Source organism: Chiloscyllium punctatum, chromosome 5 (genome assembly GCF_047496795.1).
Source record: "Chiloscyllium punctatum isolate Juve2018m chromosome 5, sChiPun1.3, whole genome shotgun sequence".
In the NCBI taxonomy this organism is placed as follows: Eukaryota; Metazoa; Chordata; class Chondrichthyes; order Orectolobiformes; family Hemiscylliidae; genus Chiloscyllium; species Chiloscyllium punctatum.
Window position 1 is genome coordinate 128,631,213 of NC_092743.1, and position 23,119 is coordinate 128,654,331.

Consider the following 23,119-nt stretch of genomic DNA (forward strand, 5'->3'; position numbering starts at 1 on the left):
TGCTTACCTCATTTTGCTTTCTCCTGCTATATCCTGGTTCCTAAGTTCCTTTCAAATTAACGTGAACCTTCTCAGACAACACTCTTGAATCTCCCTATAAGTATACTGGTCATAATCAATTGTGTTTGGACCACTAAATTGGTACAAGTCTGATCTCCTTAAGAACTGATTCTAATGGCCTCGGAATCAAAGCCTTTTCTTGATCTTTCAAGTTACACATTTTGGATTCAATCCTATTTCTGTATTCACAACTGCTTGAAACTGGTAGAAATCTGGAGATTATTACCTTTGGGATCATCGTACTATCCTAGAATTATATCTGTGGCCATACAAATATATCAGTTTTCACTATTTACATTCATAGAGTCAGAGATGTACAGCATGGAAACAGACCCTTCGGTCCAACTCGTCCATGCCAACCAGACATCCTAACCCAATCTATTCCCAACTGCCAGCACCCGACCCACATCCCTTCAAACCCTTCCTATTCATATACCCATCCAGATGCCTTTTAAATGTTGCAATTGTACTAGGCTCCAGAACTTCCACTGGCAGTTCATTCCATACATGTACCAGCCTCTGTGTGAAAAGTTGCCCCTTAGGTCTCTCGTATCTTTTTCCTTCGACCCTAAACCTATGCCCTCTAGTTCTGGACTTCCTCACCCAAGGGAAGAGACTTTGTCTATTTATCCTGTCCATGCCCCTCACCCTGACCTCCCTCCCTTCCCTTATCCACCTTTTCACTTCACCCCCGAAAATTTAGCACAGGAGAGCTATCCATAGTGCTGTAGACAGCTCTGAACTGGAGAACAAGGCACACTCAGGAACCTCATTGATTATTTAAGTTGGCCTTTTCTGGCTGTTGCCCCATATTTCTTTTTCTGAATTCTTTAAGCTGAAGGGCGACCATCTCCTGAAATGTGCTATCCTCATACTGTAATGTAGTAATGCCAACTGTTTCTCAATCTCCAAAGCCCATTGTTTGAACTTTGCCAATTGATTACACTTCCTCCATATGTTGTTGAGGAAGTCACAATAGCTGCCTGAGAGCTTCCACATGATACAATATGTACATTAAATGGAACTGAGATGCACTGACCAACAAATTAATGAATTCTCATTTGTATCGATAATAGTCTTAAGTGAGAGACTTATCAGGTTGATGGAAAACTGTGTTGAGGGCTCGAATGGCACCCTTGGTAGTATCCCTCCCCTGAGCCGAGAATCCCAGGTCCAGAAGCGTTATTATATCTCGGAGCAGGTTGATTAGCAAATAACTTTAATGGAGAATTGAGGAGCTGACTATTTATCATGCTGTCAAAAACTGCATTAGGATGTTAAAAAGCAAAATACTGCAGATATTGGAAATCCAAAATAAAAACAAGGCCAGAAAAAAAAGCTCAGGTCAGGGATCTGTGAAGAGAAACAGAGCAAAAACAAACCTGATGTGGAATTTTGCAGAAAAAAATCATTTAAATCTATGAATAACCAGAAAATGCATCACTGTTCACTGTCAATGAAAGGTTTAGATTTGGACTACTGTAACATATGGGTGGGATGTAGATGATCCATCTAGTGTATTTCTAATCTCAGTTGATCCATCTACAAAGGAATTTTTTAATGCATATGTGATAAGTACACTCAATTGTTTGGCATTAGTTATTTGGTTACTCAATCAATTTAAAGCTGCATATAGTACAAGAAAACTTGTCAGAAGAGGGTGAAAAAAAAATTATGTGTAAGAACTTAGGTTTGGAGGGGGTAGTTGGTGGATACAGAGGGCAAAATTAGACAAGTGAATCATTATAAACCTTATTCAACTGACATAATTTATCTCTTTTAGTTGCAGCATCTAGAACAAGGAAAAAGCTCTGGTGAACTGAAAGGAACGTCACTCCGGAATCAACTGGCTACACTGGAGAATCGCCAATCCAATATTAAGCTGGAAAACACTCAATTAAAGAGAGAGAAAGCCAGTCTAGTTGAACATATCTCTGAATTACATAAACAGGTAATTTGATATACGTTTTGCGAGAAATTGAACAAAAATGATTGGTTCATGGTGATTGCTATTATAAATGCAGGGAAAAAAACCCAAAAGGGATCGGGTCCTTGCCGTAGACTGCAGTAAATTGCAAATCTTCAGATTGGTGGAAAATTTGCCATAATTTCCTCCCCATGAGATCAAGAAATTGCTGGACTTTGGGTGTAAACAATAAATAGATACCTGCATAACCATTTAGTGCTGTTATTTTATGCCACAAGGAACCAGTTAATAACATTATTTATGGTTCTAACATGCCCTTCAGCGTTGGATACCTCGAAAGGGAATCTTGGTGGAGGTCAACTCCTCCAGGCATAAAGTGTTTATAAACTTTCAAATGTTTTACTTTTGTTTAGTCTCTCCAAAAGATGATGGAAGAATGGATAATTTGACATTCTAGTTCCTTCACAGTCATTCGCTAATCTGTTCAGAAATGATATTATACATTTCTGAAGCAGATGATAGTGTGTCCTTAGGCTCTTGGGTCAGAAGTAGGGACATTATGACATGGCCACCTGAGTCCTTATCATGCACCATATTTATTTACACCTAATGAAGGGCATTAGACAATTGTAGCCAACCTCCATGAGGTCCCAGATTTACCGTTTGATATTACCATGCCATTATCAATTTGCATTTCAAGCAATTTATAGTCAGAGTTATACAGTTTGGAAACAGACCTTTCAATCCAACCAGCCCATGCCAAACATAATCCCAAACTAAACTAGTCCCACTTGCCTACTTCTGGTCCATATCCCTCCAAACCTTTCCTATTCATTTACTTATCTAAATGTCTTTTAAACATTGCAATTGTATGCACATCCACCCCTTCATCATTCCACACACGAACCACTCTGTGTAAACAATGTGGCCCTTATGTCCTTTTTAAATCTGTCTCCTCTAAGCTTAGAAATGTGTCCCCTTGTGTTGAAATCCTCTATCCTAGAGAAAGGACAACCAATAACATTATCTATACCTCTTATTATTCATGACAAATACAATCTAAAGAAAGAGGTTAAAAATGCCAGGCATTTCAGCCGTCCAGATTATTAATGGCTAATTGCTCCAGTAAATTGGAATTGTTAGTAATATTTTGAACCATGAAACAAATTCCTTTAAGCCAAGAATATTAGCTCATTTAATCTTTCAGCCAAAATGCAGGCAATTTATTCAAAAGCAAAAGTGGTCCTGAAACTCTTGACAGATTTTGAATTATTTCAAACAATTTTGAGCATGATTTGATAATACCTGTAATTCAATATAAATCCCACTGGAACAGGATATTTATTTATCATTAAGATGAAACTTATTTTTAACTGAAGATTTAGAGAATGTTCCATCCTTTTATCTTGGAAATACTATCTCTACGTATCTTCAACTAGCCCCTTACAGCTTCTGAAGCAGAAGTGAAAGAGGTGGGCACAAGAACATTCTCTCAAGCCTAATCGGAAAGGGGCAGATAGTTTTGGTAAAAATTCCTCACATTACACTCTGCCTTTTCTAGCTAGCCTGAGAAGATTTTGGCAGACTTTTCCATTGAATCCTTCTCAATATTTCTATGATGGTGTTATGTGGGGCATTCATGGATATCACAAATACCATCACCAAGACGGGATGGTGTGATACTTTCAGATAATCCTTTCATATCTACAGAAAGTCACTGCAGGCACTTGGAATGGTCAGTTCTAGTCGGTATCAAGCTTCCTGACTTCTGGTGGAACCCAACTTGACTATTCTAGTCAAGGATTCAATCACGTTCTACTGAGCAATTAGCTTGTAGACAGCTTTTATGGTCACGCTGTTGACATGATTAATTCACTTAGATTCCTAAGCATTGGCCCAAAGTCTTTCCTCATGCTAGTCAATTGTAAAGAAGTCTGTAGTGCCATACTGAAATCAGTTATGAGTTCAAATTTCCAATTTAATACCAATGACATCTCAATGTTACCTATGGTGTCAGGCAGGGAAATGGAAACATGGATCCAAACAAACTATTTTAGGTCAATTTCACAACCTTTATGACCCCCCCCCCCCCCCAGATCCTTAAAGTCTCCTGACTATTATATTATAACTTTTTTAATATAAGGTATACTGTTAAATTAATTCCAGAAAGGTATATTAAATAGTGAAGTAACTAATTGCAATCCCCAATCTGGTTAGCCCTGAGAAAAGAAGAGGTTGAAAAAGTTATTTCATAAAAGTATTGCTTAGTTATAGGAAGTATATTATTAAGCTGAAGTGGAAGGTCCGAGTTATAAAGAAAGGTTGGACAGACTGGGACTTTTTTCACTGGAGTGTAGAATGTTGAGAGACGACCGCATACAAGTATATAAAATAATGAGAGGTATAGACTTCATGGTAGTTGTTTTTTCTCTAGAATGGGGGATTTCAAGACAATGGGCACATTTTTAAAGTGAGAGGAGAGAGATTTAAAAAAAGACAGGTAGTTTGAATGTGAAATGAACTTCTGAGAAAGTTGTGCATGTAAGTACTATTACAATGTGTAAAAGAAATTTGGATAAGTACATGAATAGGGAAGATTTTGAGGGATATGGGCTAGGAGCAGGCAGGTTGGACAAGTTTAGTTTGGAATTACGTTTGGCATGTATTGTTTGGACCAAAGGGTCTGTTTTCATGCTATATGACTGTAAAAAAAGACATTGCTTTCGAACACTGACCAAAGAGAACTTGCCACACTGGAAATACTTTGCCCTTTCTTTTCCTCTGAAAACCATTATATCAAAGTTTATGGATTGAAAACCTATCAAAAGGCCTCATCAACAGAAGTAGGGAGTTCTTAAAGAAGTCTGAAGCTACACCACTATCTCCAGGAAGAATAAATCCAATCATAATTGATATAGGATGAAACCCTTCCTCCTCTAGCTTGTGCAAGTGGGACTAATTTAGTTTGGAATAATGTTCAGCATGGACTGGTTGAATCGAAGGATCTATTTCTATGCTGTGACTCTTTTGGAAATTCTGGCACAATGCAAATAACAAGTCCAGATAGTTGTGTTGCCTGCCATGTGCCAGTATTTGGGACTGCTCATAGGTAACAACAATATGGGCTGTACAAAGAAAAAGATTTTGCCTAGTCAGAAAACTAAGTGGTAGAACCTCAAAGATCACCTTTGCATTATTACCAGAGCCACAAGCAAATTGACATAAGGCAAATCAGATTAACAGACTAGTGTAGAAGTGGTTCCAATTCATGGGACACTGACAGGGGTACTGGGATAGGTGGAGACGTGCTGTTGGGATGGTCTCCAATTTAACTGTGCTGGGATAATTTCAAAACTCAAAACTAGGAAAGTAAATGATTTCAAACACAATAATGGAGGCAAGGGAGGACGTGGCAAAAACGTGGTAATTCAAAGAGTAGAATCAAAGTCAAAGAGAAAGATATTAATGAAGTAAGCAATAAACAGACATGACAGGAAAGGATGGAGATTCTGGATCTAGGAGTCAACTAACAGGTAACAAACAGTAGAATTTACAGGGAGTAAGGGGTGAAACTACATGCTCCATATCTGAATGCATGTAGCATTCTAAACCAAACAGATGAACTGAAAGCACAAACAGAAATAAGTCTGATCCTTTACCATTACAGAGACAAGGCTGCACGATTACATAGATTAGTAACCGAAAATTGGAGGGAACAGCACATTTAGGAAGAACAGAAGCTAGGAAAAGGTGAAGTGGTGGCTCTGTAAGCTGTTAATGGTATTAGTGTAATACAGGGGTATATCCAAGTTGAGGATCTGTAGTGTGGAGAGATGAAAAATAATTAAGGCAAGAAGTCACTTGTGGGAGTAGTGTACAGGCCCCCTAATAGTAACACGACAGAGTAGGGTGGAGCATAAATGAAGGAATAATGGAAGCTTGTCAAAGACACAGTGATAATCAAGGGAGATTTTAACGCACATGTGGATTGGAAAAGTCAGATGGGAGAAAGGTAGCTTAGATGAAAAATTCATGGAATATTTTTGGATTATTTTCATAGCCTGCTCTCTGGTCTACAGTTCTATGTCAGATCTAATCTTGTGCAATGAGATAGATCATTCTTTAATCCTCAGTGAAGGTGCCCTGAAGTAACAGTGACCATGATTGAATTTATTTTTGGTTTGTGAAAGAGAGAAGTCTGAGACTGTCTTTTAGTCTTAAATAAGGGAAATTGAGGGCATGAAAGCAGACCTAGCTAAATTGAATAGGTCAATTGAGGTTCAGTGGCAGAATATTTCACAATGTACAAATTTTACCAGTTGTGCTGGTAGAATTCTAAGTTTAATTATTAAAGCTGATTTTCATTGTCATAGAATCCTTAATGGTAATGGTGACAATTAAACGATTATTAATTTGTAAAATCCCATCTAATTCTTGCCTGGTCATGCCTACTTGTGATTCCAGACCCAAAATAATGCGCTTGACCCTTAAATGGTCTAGCAAACACTAAGTTAGCAGGCAATTTGAGGTCGGAAACAAATTCTTGCTAGCAATGCCAACAGCCAATGAGAGAATTAAAAACAAGCATTACGAGTAAATAAATTCTAAGGAATGGAGACAGGATCCATGGTAGATTGGAAACATTGAAAGATAGCATCTAACTTAAAGAAAAGCATATCATGGTACATGTCAGAAGAATGGACTAAAGGTGACTAATACATTTTTAAATAGGGAAAAATCAAAATCTGCATGAAAGCTAGCCAGAAATAGGAATACAGATCATATGTTTCTATAAACATTTTTTAGAAAGTCTTTTAGAAACTGGAGGATTGGTAATGGCAATTAAAAGCTGGCAAATGAATTGGTTATTAGGAGTAGATAGCAATATGGAATCCAAAACAGATCAACCATGATCTTATTAAGTGCTACAGCATGTTCCAGAAGTCATAGCAATCAACTCCTGCTTCCTATTTGTATTTTCATATTAAGACGCTTAGTCAATAGAGATGCATTTTAATGTGTTTCAGTTATATAATTTGACAGTAGCAACTACAGTTGATTAACATGGACTTGAACAGATAGTAGAGTAGCAGGAAAGTTGCAATTCTATTTAATTAAGTGAAAGTTTGCAACTGCAATGAAGCAAATGATGATAGCACTCCGAAACAATTGTCAAAAAGGTACATTCAACTTAGTGTAAATATTGCAGTGATATCTATTATAACACTTTAATCTAATTCCTCTAATCATGTTGTATGTCTATCACATTGCTCTATACAGATTTCTGAAAAAGATGATGAAATTTTTCTCATGAAAGCACATATTCATAGACTGGCTCAGGATCTAAACTGTCTGAAATCCCAACTCAAGATGGAAAGTTCCCTACATTCAGGAAGTTGGAAAGAAATTTCTAGCATTGCTGATAGCATGAAACAAGTAGCAAATACAATGAACCAAAGGAATGTAAACACCACTTCAATATACTCCTAATTTTACAAACCAATTATATTGAGTGATCTTTGTGTAAAGTCTGAAAAATTGTCATAACATTAGTTGCTGGAAAAGCACAGGCTGGTCAGGGTGGGGAGAAGTAGCTGGGAATGAAATAGGTAGATGAAGGTGTGGGTGATGGTGATAGGACAGAGAGGAGGTCAGAGTGGACAGGTAGGACAGTTCAAGAGGTCAGGCCAAGTTGGAAGGTTGGATCTGGAATAAGGTGGGGGGGGGGGGGGAGTTAGGAAACTGATGAAATCAACATTGGTCCCATGTGGTTGGAGGGACCCAAGGTGGAAGATGAGGCGTTCCTCCTCCAAGCATCGGGTGGCTAGAGTTTGGCGGTGGAGGTGGCCAGGACTTGTATGTCCTTGACGGAGTGGGAGAGCAAGTGTTCGACCACAGGGCGATGGGGTTGTTTAGTGAGTGTCCCCTGGAGATGTTCTCTGAAATGTTCTGAGACAGGACGCCAACTTGTTGAACATTTCAGAGAACATCTCCGGGACAGGTGCACTAAAACAGCCCTGTGGCTGAACACTTTAACTCTGCCTCCCACTCCACCAAGGATATGCAAGTCCTGGGCCTGGTCAACCACCAAACTCTAGCCACCCAATGCCTTGAGGAGGAATACCTCATCTTCCGCCTTTGGACCCTCCAACCACAAAGGATCAATGTCAATTTCACCAGTTTCCTCATTTCCCCTCTTTATTCCTCATTATCCCAGATCCAACCTTCCAACTCAGCAGCACCCTCTTGAGCTGTTCTACATGTCCATTTTCCTACCCTCCTCTCCAACCTATCACTACCACCTCCGCCTTCATCTATCTATCATATTCCTAGCTACATTCCCCCATACCACACCCCCACCCTTATCTCTCAGCTGCCTTGGACCACCCCCTCATTCCTGATGAAGAGCCTATGTTTGAAACGTCGACTCTCCTGCTCCTCGGATGCTGCCTGACCAGCTGTGCTTTTCCAGCACCACACATTTTGACTGATCTCCAGGATCTGCAGTTCTCACTTTCTCCAATAAAATTGGTTGCTGGTGGGTGTATGGGAAGAATGTAGTATTCAATTCTGAGACTCAATGAAGGATGGTTACTGGTGTACACACTTCTGAATTTGCAGCACACATATTAAAGGCGAGCTGCAGAACTTTACTCTTTATGGTGTTACATATCGTGAAAGCTCAAATAAAACTTTCCCAAACACCAAGTATATCAAGTTTGTAAACTGAAAATTCAACACAGTTCATTTCAATACAATAAATACTTATTCATTTACTGCGTGGGACATTTCAAATAATTGATCTGCAGTTTTAAGTAGTTTGTGAGGCAAACTATCATTTTTAGTATTTGGATTAGAAACAAAATTTGCAATATTGTCGATAATTTCCAACCCAGTATATTTTCCATCTCAAGATTTTCCTACTTTTACTTCCACAGCATTTACCAACTCCCACTCTATCAGAGCAATCTTGTCACTAAAACCCATTTCGTCAAATTGAACTGTTCCAATGAGCTTTTGGTTTGTCTTTCACTGTCCAATTTCCATAATTCTCAGGTGATCTAAAAAATCTACAACTTGTATTCGTTCCACCACTAATAACTGTTCGTTCACCATTCCAACATGGTTGCCCAACACATCAAATTGAAAGTGCTCAATCTTGTTTAAAGCCATTCACTGTCTCACCTCTTTCCAATCCCTTTCAACTGAATAAATGCTTGGGCATTGCATCTCTCCTTGCCCCAAAATTGAGCCACTTGGTCTTAAGAATCTGGAATTCTCTGAAGATTCGCTGCCTCTACACTTTTGTTTTTACACAGTTGCAGATTTCATGGTCCTAGTTCCCCACTATGCCTCTATTTTTCAAAATATTAAACTGACGAGATTTGCCATCTGCTAAATCAGCAATTCCTATGTTGATATCACATTGTGTAAATACATTAACTGAAATATCTTTACTTAATTAACATGTAAAAGTCTTAGATTCCTTAAGATTCTAGAGGACAGGAAAACTAGATATTATCCCTCAGATCTGATTAATTGAGCCCAAATTTAACTATATTGTAAATGATCAATATTAACATTTGAAGTCCACTGAATTCTGAAGATGAGTAATATTGAAGATGTTTCTCTCTGTAGATGCTGAGGTTTTCCAGCACTTATTTTTTATTTCAGATTTCCAGCAACCACAATATTTTGTTTTTTTTACTGTAAATCATCACATGACCATAATTTTTACTTTTTTTAACTTTATAGCAGATTAAATTACAAGTTTAACTGTATATTCATCCTATATGACTCTTTGTTCAATGCTGCCACTTCTTCTCAGCCCGATTTGGTTCAGATTTCCAGATCATAACCCACTTCCAGTCTGTTTCACGATGTTCTGCTCCTGACATGCTCCACAATTATCTAACCCTGCCTCCATTACTGCACTGTGATCAATAGAGGTTGGAATTGCTACAACACAAAGATACACAGCTGAACCAAATCAGCCTTTCTATTCACATCACCAAAATTTGAACCTTTAAAGACCCTTAAAATTGAACCTATCCAGACTTCTAAGCCAAACCATACTCTACAAATAATCAATTACAGACACCGGTTTGCATATTAAACAAAAGACTTTGCAATTTGTTTACAATACAGTAACTTTAAAGCAAAATTAAACAGTAATCTAATTGGTCTATGCTAACCTTTTGACCATGAAACAACCTGCAATTCGGTGTCATGAATAAACAAGAGGCCGTGTGGTCTATTTTTCTTTTAACACAAGCTGCTAATCACAAAAGTCATCTATCGCTCACAGTTCTCAGCTCCAAACGAAACACTGAAAGAATAATAATATAAAAATAATGAAGAATCAGCAAGGGCTCAAACAGAATGTAATTTTTCTAAAGATATGTTGATAGACTAAGTAAATGGACAGATATGAGAATGCCACCACCTGCAAGTTCCCCTCCAAATCACTCACCATCCAGATTTGAAAAAAAAAATCACCATTACTTCAGTGTCACCGAGTCAAAACCCTTGACCTCCTTCCACAATAGCATTGTGGGTCTACAGTGGTTCAAGGTGACTCACCACTTCCTAGGAGAACCAGGGGTGGGCAATAAATGCTGGTACTGGATTAGTGGTGCTGGAAGAGCACAGCAGTTCAGGCAGCATCCAACGAGCAGCGAAATCAACGTTTCGGGCAAAAGCCCTTCATCAGGAATGCTGGTCCACATCCCATGAATGGACAAAAAAAATGTACTGTCACAAATGGATTTCAATGCATGCAAATGGTAGTTTACTATAGACAGAGAAAGGACTGAATATGGTACAAACTGAAAGATGGAAATCTGAAAGCATCACAGTTTTAAAAAGATTGGAGGTTCAGCTACTTTGATGAAAGGTGTTACGTTCAACATATATTCAGTTTCAAACTAGAGGTATACAAGGTTTTCGGGAAGGGGTTTAACAATCAACTGGATCAATCTTTTCAAAACTATGATTTTAAAGCAATGTGTGTCAGAAAGTCAATGCACGAAAGACTCCTGGAGAGTTAATGGAAAATTTATATATATTATGGTAACTTATGACAGAAGAGTAAAAGTAAACCATTAGCTTAGCAGGAGAATGAACAAGTTTTGTTATTTTCTAAATCGAAAGGCTTTTAAATTCAGTTCAAAGGACACTTTAAGTCAGAATGTAAGAACAGTTTCACTGAAATGAAGGAGCTTGCTCAAAAGTAGGGGAATAAAAATCACCTCAATGTAAAGGTTTCAATTTGTGAAAACTTCCAAATCAATAGTGTTCAGTTACGAATCTGTACCATTTATTCAATGTTAACAAAGTTTAAGCTCTTATCAAAGCAAAATACTGTGGATGCTGGAAATCTGAAACAAACACATAGGACACTGAGGACAACCAGCAGGTCTGACACCAACTGGAGACAGAAATAACAGTTAACATTGAGTCTGGCCTGACTCCTCTTCCAAACAAAAACCAAAGACTTTAGTTGTGTAGGTCAAAAAGAGAAGCTTTGCAGGGCCAGAACTAAGGTGGATGTAAAAAATGCCATTAAGTTAAACCTAGGGATTGGCCTGGAAAGGGATTTTTATCTTTTCCTTTGAGTAACTATAGAGTGATGGTATTGGGGGAATAGATGGGACTTTATATTTGCCATGTGTTTTGAAACCTTTCAAACTATTATATGTAGACAGTTTGATTTTTGTGTGTAATAAACTTGTTTTATTGTTAAAACCAAATCTGCAGTCAGGCATGTTTATGTTTCAGTGAAAGACCACCAAGTTAAGAAGAGAGTAAAATATGATCAAGTTGAATTCCAATCCGGGATCAGACCTGTCCAGTTGTAACATCAGCTTTGATTATATTGGTAAATTTGGTCATTAAAATGTTTTCTGCACCTATGCATGACAATCAGAAAAACAAATGGAATACTGACTTTAAATCCAAGGAGTGTGTCATACTTCAGTTGTACAAAAAGCAAAATTCACTGTGTAACACTGCACCTAATTATTAGTAATCTGATGTTATCTACTAATATTAAATTCAGTGAACACACGAATAATGAACTTAGTGATAAGAATAAGTTTGGACTGCTGTAAATGTCATAAGATTAGCTGAATTTTTGCTTTTGTGCTGCTTATGTTGTTTGGTTCAAATTCCAATTCCCACTAGTCGCCTTTCCATGGCCTTCTCTATCCTTCCACTAATTTTCTGAAAAATATCCATTACAGTGCAAAGATTATTCAAATTGTCATTTATATTTGAACACATTCGCCACCTCCTAAGCCTCTGCAACTCTTTTTTTATTTAATGGCAGCCTCCCAATCATACCGAAGGTCCTCTCTGTATTTCCCACACTACTGGCCACCTACCTTAAAACACCACCAGCATGCATAACATCCAGTCGCCGCAATTTGCAGTCTTGTACATTCTTCCAGTAGTCCACAAATATCGGAGTGCAACAATTATTTATCCATCAGCTCTTGTACTATTTCCCAAAAATTTAACCTTTTCTTCAGTTTAAGGCAACAATTGAACACCACACTTCAACTTGTTTCATCACATTCCCCATTTTCACTGAATTCCCACATATGTAAATGAATAAATACTCTCGGCTTCGGCAATTGTTTTGGTGATGTATGATATTGACCTTCTTGAAATCACATTCTGTCACACTCTAAACAGTTCAACCTCACCTCAATTTGCTTTTCTATAGTTTGAACACTGGGTTAGTTTTTAACCTCGACGCTTTAATAGAATTCCAATTGCAAACTGTGCTGCTTTTTGGAAGTGAGATTAGGATCCATGGTTTTCTGCTTAAGCATAAAAAAATTAATAAAACAGCGCAATCAGAAATTTGAGAATGTAATTGTACTAAAACATTACTAATATCTTTAAGAGTGGTAATCTAATGTAGTCTCATTAATAGAACTGAATATGGGTTTATCACAAAACAGTCTAGTCCAATTTGATGCAATACTGGATTTTAAATATTTGAAAATGACTTTTAAAAACTAAACAAACCATTTACTAGTTTTATTAGCGTACAATAATTGGTTTCATCTAAGATTTTTCAATATTTGAAAACAAAACATCTCAAATTGAAGAGTCACCTTGAAAGCCTGAAAATGAGTGTAACTCCATGATTAATATGATCAGAGAGTATGGCCAGTTTTGTAGACAGGTTCAGGCTGATGTTATTGAAATCTTGAAGTATCGCAGCAATGATATGTATGCTTGACATAATATACAATCAAAATTCTTGAATCTTTCACAATTTGACCAATAATGGGAGAATTGCAATAACAAAACCAGCTCAACATAGTCTCAATAAACTAAGGACATCCTGCGTTACAGTTGCTGTCCAGACAACATGGACTTGACTCTGTCATTGGAAAAGTAACACAGGATGGGATATGTGTCTTACATTGCTGTCAATTGGCTGCTTAGGGCTCCAACACATCAAAGGGTGGGAGACCACTCAATGCTCTCCCTGGCCCCCATAAAATTTCAGACATGTCAGGACGTAAAGGAAGACCACCTAATGTCTTTTACATTCTCATTACTTACACACCACTGGCAGGCAAGGATAAAATCGAGTGGAGGTTAAGAGTTGTTCACACCAAGGATACCGACATTTTTTTCCAAGTTTGAAACATTTTCTATGGTAGTGTGAGACCTTATGCATTTACCTTCGCAACATTTCTTTTCCCCCTGGTGTACATCTTTACCATGCCTTCTCTATTTTTAAAAGATTATTATTGGGCATTAGGCATAGCTCGCAAAGTCTGTATGTACTATCCCATTTCTAATTAAGTTATGGTTTCCACAATCCCGCCATAAGAATCTTTCCCAAAAGCTCCCTTTCCTGAACAGTTTGCAAGTTATTCAATCCATGAGCTTCCTTTTTGTGGCTAGAATGTTATTTCTACCTTTCTCCTTCTTAATTGCACAAGGCCATTAAAATACTAACCTCTGTTTTCAATCCTAATGAAGGAATGCACATGAAACATAAACCATTCTTCTCCCAGTGAATTTTACAAATTTTGACATTTTTTGTTGCATTTTTAGGCTAATCTTGAATCCACAGGCTATTCACAAAATGTCTGTCTGTTGTTTGAGATGTTTTGTCATACTTGATGCATACCTCAAGTTGTACTTGTCCCCTCCAGCATCTGGCATTCACTGGTTCAATTATTTAAAAAGTAAGTTAGAGCAAATAAGTGAACTAAAATAATGCTGATTTTTTGGTAATAAATTTGAGCATAAAACAATTATTCCATTAATGTTGTTAAAACTCAATTTTGCAGGACATGAATTAAAATATATTATCAGAATCAGATCATTTTAACACGTGATATACCAACTGTGTATTGAAATGGGAAATCACAAATTCAACACAGCTGGCAGATTAAAATCGCAAGGTTCTTATTCAATGGTGAAACATGTGAAAAAAATGGATTAAAGATCCAAGATATCAAAAACAAATCATTCAACATTTGTGTTGAGTTTAGTACAAGTATAGCACCAGCTTAGACAAGCAGAAATAGTCACCAATAATAAGACTGTACAAGAAGAATTTACAGTTTACTACATACAATCTATAAACTGATCATTTATGAAATTTACATGATTAATATTAAATCACATCAAATCTGAATGAAAATCAGTGATAGGAAAAGGTGAATGTGCAACACAACCATCTCTATTATTTAAAGTGAGCCGTTTATCTTACATACCCCAATATTTATGTTATGTTTACCCTGAGGTCTTTGGAAAAAGATTGAGATAATTATTAGAAGATTGAGAGAGAAGGAAATAATTTATTTTCTCAAACTAAAAGATATTTCCATCTTTTTTAAGAAAGCTCCAGTCTTTAATACAACCTATTTAATACACAGAATATATCTGGCTGTATACTTCAATTTGATTATTCTATCTCAAAAGGAGAAATAAATATTTCCAGCTGGATGTTTTATCTTACCTGAGTAAAGCCATTAATTTCGTCAGAACAACTGATGTCACTGGATGAAGCCAGGTTACTTGTTCCTGGCTATGAAATAAGCAACTGGAGATTTGGCCTGCTGTGTGCTTTTGTGTATTTTGCATATTAAGTACACATCTTTGCGTTAAAAGACTTGCTTTTATACAGTCACATTTTGTTACAAATGTCTCAAAACATCTTGAATAAAATTACTTTGAATAATACAGCCATGTGTTATGAACATAAATGTTGTAAACAACAGGATTCCATGAACAGCCATGAGATGTCAAACCTTTCATGGTACTGTTGATTGAGGAAGGAATGATTGTACATGCTGAAAGAGCTCCCTTCTCTTATCTGGGAAGTGTCATGGGACCTATAACATCTTTTTGAAGGGCAGTTTCTCCAATTCCTAGCTGATTCAAAAGATGGGTTCTCAGGAACATATTTCTCCTGTTTCTCAAAGTGCTGCATTATCACTGGCAAATGCAAAAACTAAAATGTTGAATTTCAACTCAAGGGTCTTAGTCGAGGGGAAAATCAAACTTCACAAACTGACCTGAAAGCATAACTATGGAATAACAATATACAGTAGAATTCAGTGTATTAAATATAAGTGGTTCAAGAGCTTGGAGTTTCTTTAACAAGTTCCAAAATTAAAAATAAATCATTAATCAATATTTTCCAAAGAAAAAAAGTTTTTTTTTAAAATCATTTTATACAGAGGCTGTCATCCTGTAGTATAAAGAATTTGCCTTGGTGAACTTGTGTCACATTCATGTTAGCAAATATTTGTTTTCTGTTCTGTGCTCAAAAAATGTACAATTTTATGTACAAAAACTAAGTACATGGTGTACTTAGAAAATGTGTACATGGTGTCAAGTATATTATTTTTTGACACTAACAGTAATGGTACACAATTGATTTGGGTTTTTAAAATTAGAATGCATAGTTTCTCAGTCAACATTTACAAACAATAATCTTCAGGAACTGAAGCAACACAGTGAGATTATATGTTCCAGTCAGCAATTGCGTAGATGTTAGTGCACACAATCCTTTTGGATTCAGGCTATATCATTTTTATTTTCTTTAATTTCCATATCAAGTTGAAAATTTTACTTTCTATTTACTGTTGTTGATTAATATCCACTCAAATTCAATAGCATTCATTACAAAGATTGTGGCATTGTGTTAACTTTTCTGTGACAATTTGAACCATGATTGGTTCACCCATTCATTTAAGATTACAATTCTTCAATTCTCTCCCAATACACACAATAACCCCTTTATAGTCCACTTTTCTTTTCCCAGTGTTATTCTTCTCTCCCAAATCATTTTCCTTTTTACTTTTAGACTTGATTTTTCATAATTATCATCTACTCTTGACAGTTACTGGGAACATAATGAATTCAGATCATAATTTAAGAACAGCTTTTTCATTTTTGACTCAACAAAATTTAAACAGACCAGTTGGCCCCTTTGATCCCAAATATATATGCAAATCATTTTCACAAATAAAAAAAAATCCTGTCCTCAACTCTTGTCAAACTGATCATTAATCCTTTTCAGAATGAATGCATTTCTTACAACTAAAAATGGTTTGAATGAGCTGCAATTATACACATAGGAAAATAGATAGTTGTTGCAGTGTATATATTATTTGTATAAAGTGTTCTTAAAAAAAGCTTAATTTTCACCTTGCATTAAGCTGCATCAGCTGAATGCAATGCACCATATAGAAGTCTGTTCCAATTTGTCCTTTTGGAAATGACTATCATTTACATTAGATTGTGTTCTTGTTAATTCTTTTCTCCTCATTTGGTACAAAAAGAAATTCAGTGTTGCAGAACTGGAGATGCTCACTCTGTACACTGAGTCACAAGTAGTCCTGACATCAATACCGAACAGATCAAGCAATCTGTCATTCAAAAACCACAATTTCTAAATCTGAGGTAAATTCCAGGGGCTAATTAGGATTAGCACAAGTCAATTGATTTAGAATCATTTTGTGGGGAAATTTCCATTTCCTTTCTACATTTTAGACTTACGGCAAGTCTACAAATGTGATGATTCAATCAGCTCATTCTCCTCGTCATAAATTCTCCCTCCACAATATAAATAAATCAGCTACTTTATGCTGCCGCTACAAACTACAGATATTTATTACACACAGCAGTCTATACACTGGAAATAAATTCATTATGCTAAATAAATAATTGATAGGAAACAAGTGTGGAACTAAAATTTACTATGTTTAAAGGTTTGCAAAAATTACTTTTCCAAAGCACAGCTTGCAATTAATTTTGTCTCATGGATAATTAACATAACTGCAGTGTTACAAACTGTCAGACTTGCTGATCACAATATACAATATAAACTTTGTCTACGGATTAGACACAACTGCCTTAAAACAATAGAATGCTATTTTCCACTGAAATCAGTGGTGGGCAAATCCTCACAGGTCCCAGTTCTTAGCATTATGATGCTCCAAAATCTTGCTTAGTCTAAAATATTTCACAATTGTCACATTCCACACAGAAGAGATTCAATTCAGTCAGTTATTTTGGTGCACGCCAATTTAAACCAAAAAAAAGTGTCAGCATCAAATGTAAAATTACAGGTGAAGACAACATCCGAATGTATAATAAACAAGTTTTCATCAGAGAACAAAATCACAATGCACTAATTTGTTTGACTTAATTCATACAATTAAATATTTAATCCACAAACATTTTAAATATGTCCTGTCATTGTTCTTCAAAGAATAAAACTGCTTTAATAAACTCTAATGACTGAAGGAACTGGAAGATTTTTCTAAATGATAATCCAATATTACTCAATTTGAATTTCAGAGTAATTGTCCTGTACATACTAGAGTAACCATAATATTTTAAATGCATTTTGTCATCACATATCTTTGGTAGTAGTGATTAGTGAAAACTACCATTGAGGATGATGGATTGAAGCCCATCTTTGGAATAAAGTATCCTACCTTACCATCCCTGGCCTGAATTATTTGACATTATCTTTGATAATTATTAGAAATTTGCTTCTCAAAATGATCTGTTTTTAAACTTAGCCCATACAAAAATGCACCAAAACTTGAAAAATAAGAAACTCTATTGTACTAATACAATGCTAACTCATTAAGTAATTAAGCTTTTTTAATAAAAGGAAAGTAGATCAAAGACTGGCAATTCACTTCTGTACCAAAACTAGTGCACTATTGAGCTCAAAAAGTGATGTCTGCAACTTTACATTTACTGAATGGTGCGATTATTAAAAGGTGCTTATTAACAAGGTCACAACAATATTCTCATAATGGACCTAATATATTGCAAAAGAAGAAATCAAAAAAAAAGAAGCTATTGGGTTGAAACCTAGTAGTGGGAAGAATAGTAAGTCCTTGGAACCAAGTAAAACCATCATGGTTACATTGCAAGGGAAATAAACTGTTGGGGATGATTGGAGACTGCACTACTTACTGAAAAAAATGTTATGCTGTAAAAGGAACTGTTAAAAATAGTATTTTACAAAGACCCAACCACAAAGGGGTCTCAGATTTACTTTGCAGTTTTTTTGCACTAAAGTTCACTGCAAATCCACAATTCTCAATGTACTCTGTTTACAAACACAGAAAAGTGCATCAATACCACTCTGTAATAGTATAAATAGTAGACTGCATAAAGACTTATTGAATTCCGTTCCAAAATTATCTTAAACTATGGCAATTTTTCATAAGATTGCTTCCAGTATTAAAAGATAAATATACTCTGAAGAATTCCAAAAGAAAGGTGATACATGAATACACTTAAGTCTGTTAACCATTATTTAGTATTAGAATTGTTAGACAGATCGACAGGAAGCAGCTAAGAGTATGTTAAACTTTTCCTAACATATGATGGTATTGGTGAAAGAGCTAACACAAATAGACACAAAATATCAGAAATACTAGCAGAAACAGAGAATAGTTGAAGGAGTATAAAGAAAAATCAGGGGAATGGGACTATGAATATAGTTCTTTCAACCAAGAAGTTCAACAAGTCCACATCGTAAATGGGACCTTCATCTGTATGTTGAAGTCCACACAAAGTTCCCATTACACCAAATACATTGCACCAGCCCTCCTATCTGTAGGCAGAATTTAATGTTAAGATCTCATTCACACCATTGCTCCCAAGTGTCTCTAATCAATTCAAAAGCATAGAACAGAGCAACTAGCACCATTCATAGCCTAATGAGGAATTATTGCATCTGATATGGCCCTGAGTTTAGTTGTATTAAACAGGGGATTCTCAAGCTTGATTTATGCTGAATTACTTCATCTCAGCTAGGATAACCATGGAAGATAAAATTGGCCAGCATTCCTATTTCTGATCACTTCCAGCAACACCAAAAGTACATATGTGGATGTCTGTTGAGAGCAAAATCAGGCTCAGCTTGATGGCCCTTCAAAAATCTCTAGATGAAACTGGAGCCCGTGGAACAATACACCAATATCTGCAGATTAGGACAGAAAATAACCTACATGGAAAAAGATAAAGAGGAAACACTGACAAAACACATGTTCAAGCATAAAGGGAACTACTTCCCTTTACATTACCGATTTCATTCCTATATTCAAGTTGCAAATATGAAAAAATTAATAACAGTTGCTTTATTCAGTCAAGTGGGTATTCTTCAAAAACTGGCTGGAGGAATAGATTGAAAAAATCCACTTTAGCCAAGATACTATTCTCATTAGATGTCTGTCATTGTTTCCATTTCGACCAGTGCTCTGTTTTCCCGTAACAGTTTGTTGATATGGGACTCATGGTTTCAGTTTCAGGGTGTATTAGATAATCATTATAATACAGTTTTCACTTTTCTAGTTAGGAAGCCCAGCTCTCCAAAATCAATCTCAAATCCAAAAGTAATACCTTATTTTGAAAAGATGATACCATAGGCATCACTGTCAAAAATCAGGAAATAAATTACTAATACAACTGTGGCTCAACAGTTTCAAAAACGAATAAAAGCAAATATGTTTTTCTTTATTATGCTGACCATTTGCACCACAACATTACCATTTGCTAGGGAGGACTGAAAATCATGGCTAGTTATTTTAGCTATGCTGTGTTTGTTCACAGGAGGAAATACAATCAAGAAAATTTCAAGTTTTTAAGAGGGCTTTTTTTTAAAAAACTTTAACTGTGTCCATCCTTCAAAATGTTTCTATTGATGTAACGTTCCATAATTTTGAGATGAACACTAGTTAACTAGATAAAAACTGAAAGAACTGTGGATGCTGTTAATCAGAAACAAAAACAGAAGTTGCTGGAAAAGCTCAGCAAGTCTAGCAGCACCTGTGCAGAGAAATCAAAATTAATTTTCGGGTCTGGTGACCCTCCCTCAATATCTGTCAAACCTGTTGAGCTTTTCCAGCAACTTCTGTTCTTGTGGCGAGATCACTGAATCATGATTGCTGAAACAGTAAAATTGTAACAAATCATTAGGTGTAATTCAAGATGTTGTCAAGTTATCTGATACTGATCTATCTCCATGCAATATTAAACTTATTTAATTTGAAGTGGGTCACAAACAAAATCTGCTCTATTTAGATTCAAATAATTTTATTTTCCATCCCCAGAAATTTCATTTTTCACATCTGAATCTGCAGCATTACTGACCCTGTTCATAAAACTAAGAATGGAGAAGGAAAGAAAACATTAAAATGTCTTGTTTTTAAACATAATTCCAAATTAAAGGCAGGCAAACATTTACAAAACATTAGCAGCCTATTATTTGTCTGAGTTAGGATGATAGACTCAATCATTCAGGTATACTGAAGGTCTGAAGTTGTAAAGTTAATTTTTTTATACTGAAACAATTATTATGCAATGATATTTTGATGATGTAGTGTATGAACGGAATCAAAATCAAGAATGACAGAAGAGGAAATGCAACTACATTAAAGATATTAAGGAGGGTGAAAAGCTGTTTTCATATTTCACACCCAGTTAACTAAAGCATTGCTTTTCCTCTCCTTTAAAAAGGGAGAAAGTAGTATTCATTACTTTCTGGTGAATCAGAATTCAGTTACATTGATTCCTAGTTATCAGTAAGAACTCAACTTAATGTATTCCATAACAAGTAAATGACGATTTAAAAATGTACACATCCTACATCTATCATTCAGTTATCAGAGAGAGATATTATTATTTATCGCCTGGTCTTTATTAATTGTGCCCCAGTGACTTGTTTAAACTCTAAACCCAGCAGTTATTTAAGTTTCTTTTAATTTTGCAATTCTCTCTCCTTGACCCGCAATAAGATTTTATATTGGCATTACTGAATTTAAAGAACACAGCTTTAAAACTTACATGTCATTAGCACCTACATAATATAAGCATTATATGTGTTTTTTCATTTGAAAAGGCTGAAACTTGAAAATGCATAGAAACACAAAAACCTCAGGTTGAATTTCAGACCCAATCCTTTCAGAGGTTTCAACCACATTTTTCCATCACAAGGTGATGATCAGAGCCCAACTGCAATAGTGCATGCAGTTTAGCTGAACTATCATAGGAAGAATATTATTGCCAAGAAAGTAGACACATAAGCAAATATCCTGAGTGAAGGAAATTAGGCTACAAGAAAAAAGCTAAGGAAGCCAATATAATTTTCTTTGGCTAAAAGGAGAGTTTAAGTGATCCAAGCAGACTTTTCAAGATTACAAACTGAATCGTTTTAGCTGCTTTGTTATGATAAAGAATATGAAAGACAAATACAAAAAAAAAAGGAATTAGAAGAAACAACATGCAGACCTGATTCATCCAAAGGGTTACATTACTCGTGGAGCAATAATCAGGAAAGGCTAAGTGAAGTAGACAGTATAAAGATATTCAATAAATAATGGCCCTCTCTTACTACTAGAAACCCTGTGCTCTCAAATTCAATTTTGATTTGTATCCCAATTAGTAAGACAGTCTCCTGCACATATATGTACTTGAAGTCATACACTACTGCATTTCCACACCATACTTTTTCACATAGATTCTTGAGAAGAAATTGCAGTTTCAATCCCAATTATTATAAGGAATTGCCCATCACTGACACCAATATACTTTTATCATTACTGCCGTGAAACCGCTCTTACTACAATTAAAATATCAATAATTATCCAATGTTCATAGCTATCAGCAAAATATGGAAAATTTAGTGTTTTGTTGCCAATCCATAATCTTTGCAATTCAAATAAAATTCATAGGGTTTGTTTATACAGTGAACAACCATAGTTACACTTCTCAGTTTAACATAACGGCTTAATTGCCAGTTAGTCATTGTCTAAAATGACATACGTCTCACTAGCCTCAACATCTTCCCACTGCTCTCTATCCATTTCCCCTCCTCCATCTTCATCTGCCATATCTTCATCAACCATTCTCTCATTTTCTTCCTGCTCCAGTTCACCTGGTTGTTCTCGTTCTTCTTGCTGTTCCTTAAAAAATTCTGGATCAACCATCAGGTCCATACCATCATGGTCACCTTTTGGCTGTCTATCACCCCCGGAACAGTCCAAACATACGCCATAACGTCGAGATCCATGCCTAATTCCAACGCTGGCTGCTAGAGTGAAGAATTTTTTACAAACCATACATTTGTACTTTTTATCTTTCTTGTGTACCTGAAGAATAAAAAAAAGACAATTAACAAATGGAATACATTTCCACAAAGAAAAAAGAAAATAAGCTTGTAAATTCTATTACTGGCATTGATTTTCTTATGAAGTAAGGGATTGAAATAATGACTGCCAGTACACTAGAATATCATTCAGCTATTTTAAGACAGTCTGTTCTTACAAAGAGAAAATTGATGAATTTGCTGGACAGTCTGGCAAGAGGAAGTTGGAATCCTGATTACAATATGTCCTGAATCAAGTCCTTATTTTTCAGTCCAAGAAATTTCAGCTGAGGCTGTAAAATTGTACACTTCATCTCTAAAGATAACACAAGTGCTCAGTAATGAATGATATAGGATAGACTGCTCTCTCCTGTTGGTGCTCATAGTTACTGCTTATCCATACTTAAGATGGCTTAGTTTACCTCACTAACTTGGAAAGTAGTAGGCAACTTAAAGGCGAATAGTGACTTTCC

The 23,119-nt window shown here is 35.9% G+C and overlaps 2 protein-coding genes across 4 annotated transcripts in view; one reads left to right on the forward strand and one right to left on the reverse strand.

The window, feature by feature from the left end:
• LOC140477431 (uncharacterized) overlaps positions 1-15,787 on the forward strand; it is a 50,079-nt gene extending 34,292 nt beyond the window's left edge. For 2 of the 3 annotated variants that reach the window (XM_072571325.1, XM_072571327.1), the window contains 2 exons: positions 1,844-2,011; positions 7,268-7,486. In XM_072571325.1, coding sequence (XP_072427426.1) covers positions 1,844-2,011; positions 7,268-7,477 — 378 coding nt within the window. In that variant the 3' untranslated portion in view covers positions 7,478-7,486. Of the gene's footprint in view, positions 1-1,843; positions 2,012-7,267; positions 7,487-11,767 lie in introns of those variants that run through there. The other variant, XM_072571326.1, reaches the window with a different exon arrangement.
• A 1,428-nt stretch (positions 15,788-17,215) lies between these two features.
• zbtb10 (zinc finger and BTB domain containing 10) overlaps positions 17,216-23,119 on the reverse strand; it is a 98,041-nt gene continuing 92,137 nt past the window's right edge. Inside the window, exon 5 of the mRNA XM_072571324.1 lies at positions 17,216-22,650. Within this exon, the coding sequence (XP_072427425.1) occupies positions 22,300-22,650 (351 nt within the window). The 3' untranslated portion in view covers positions 17,216-22,299. The remainder of the gene's footprint in view (positions 22,651-23,119) is intronic.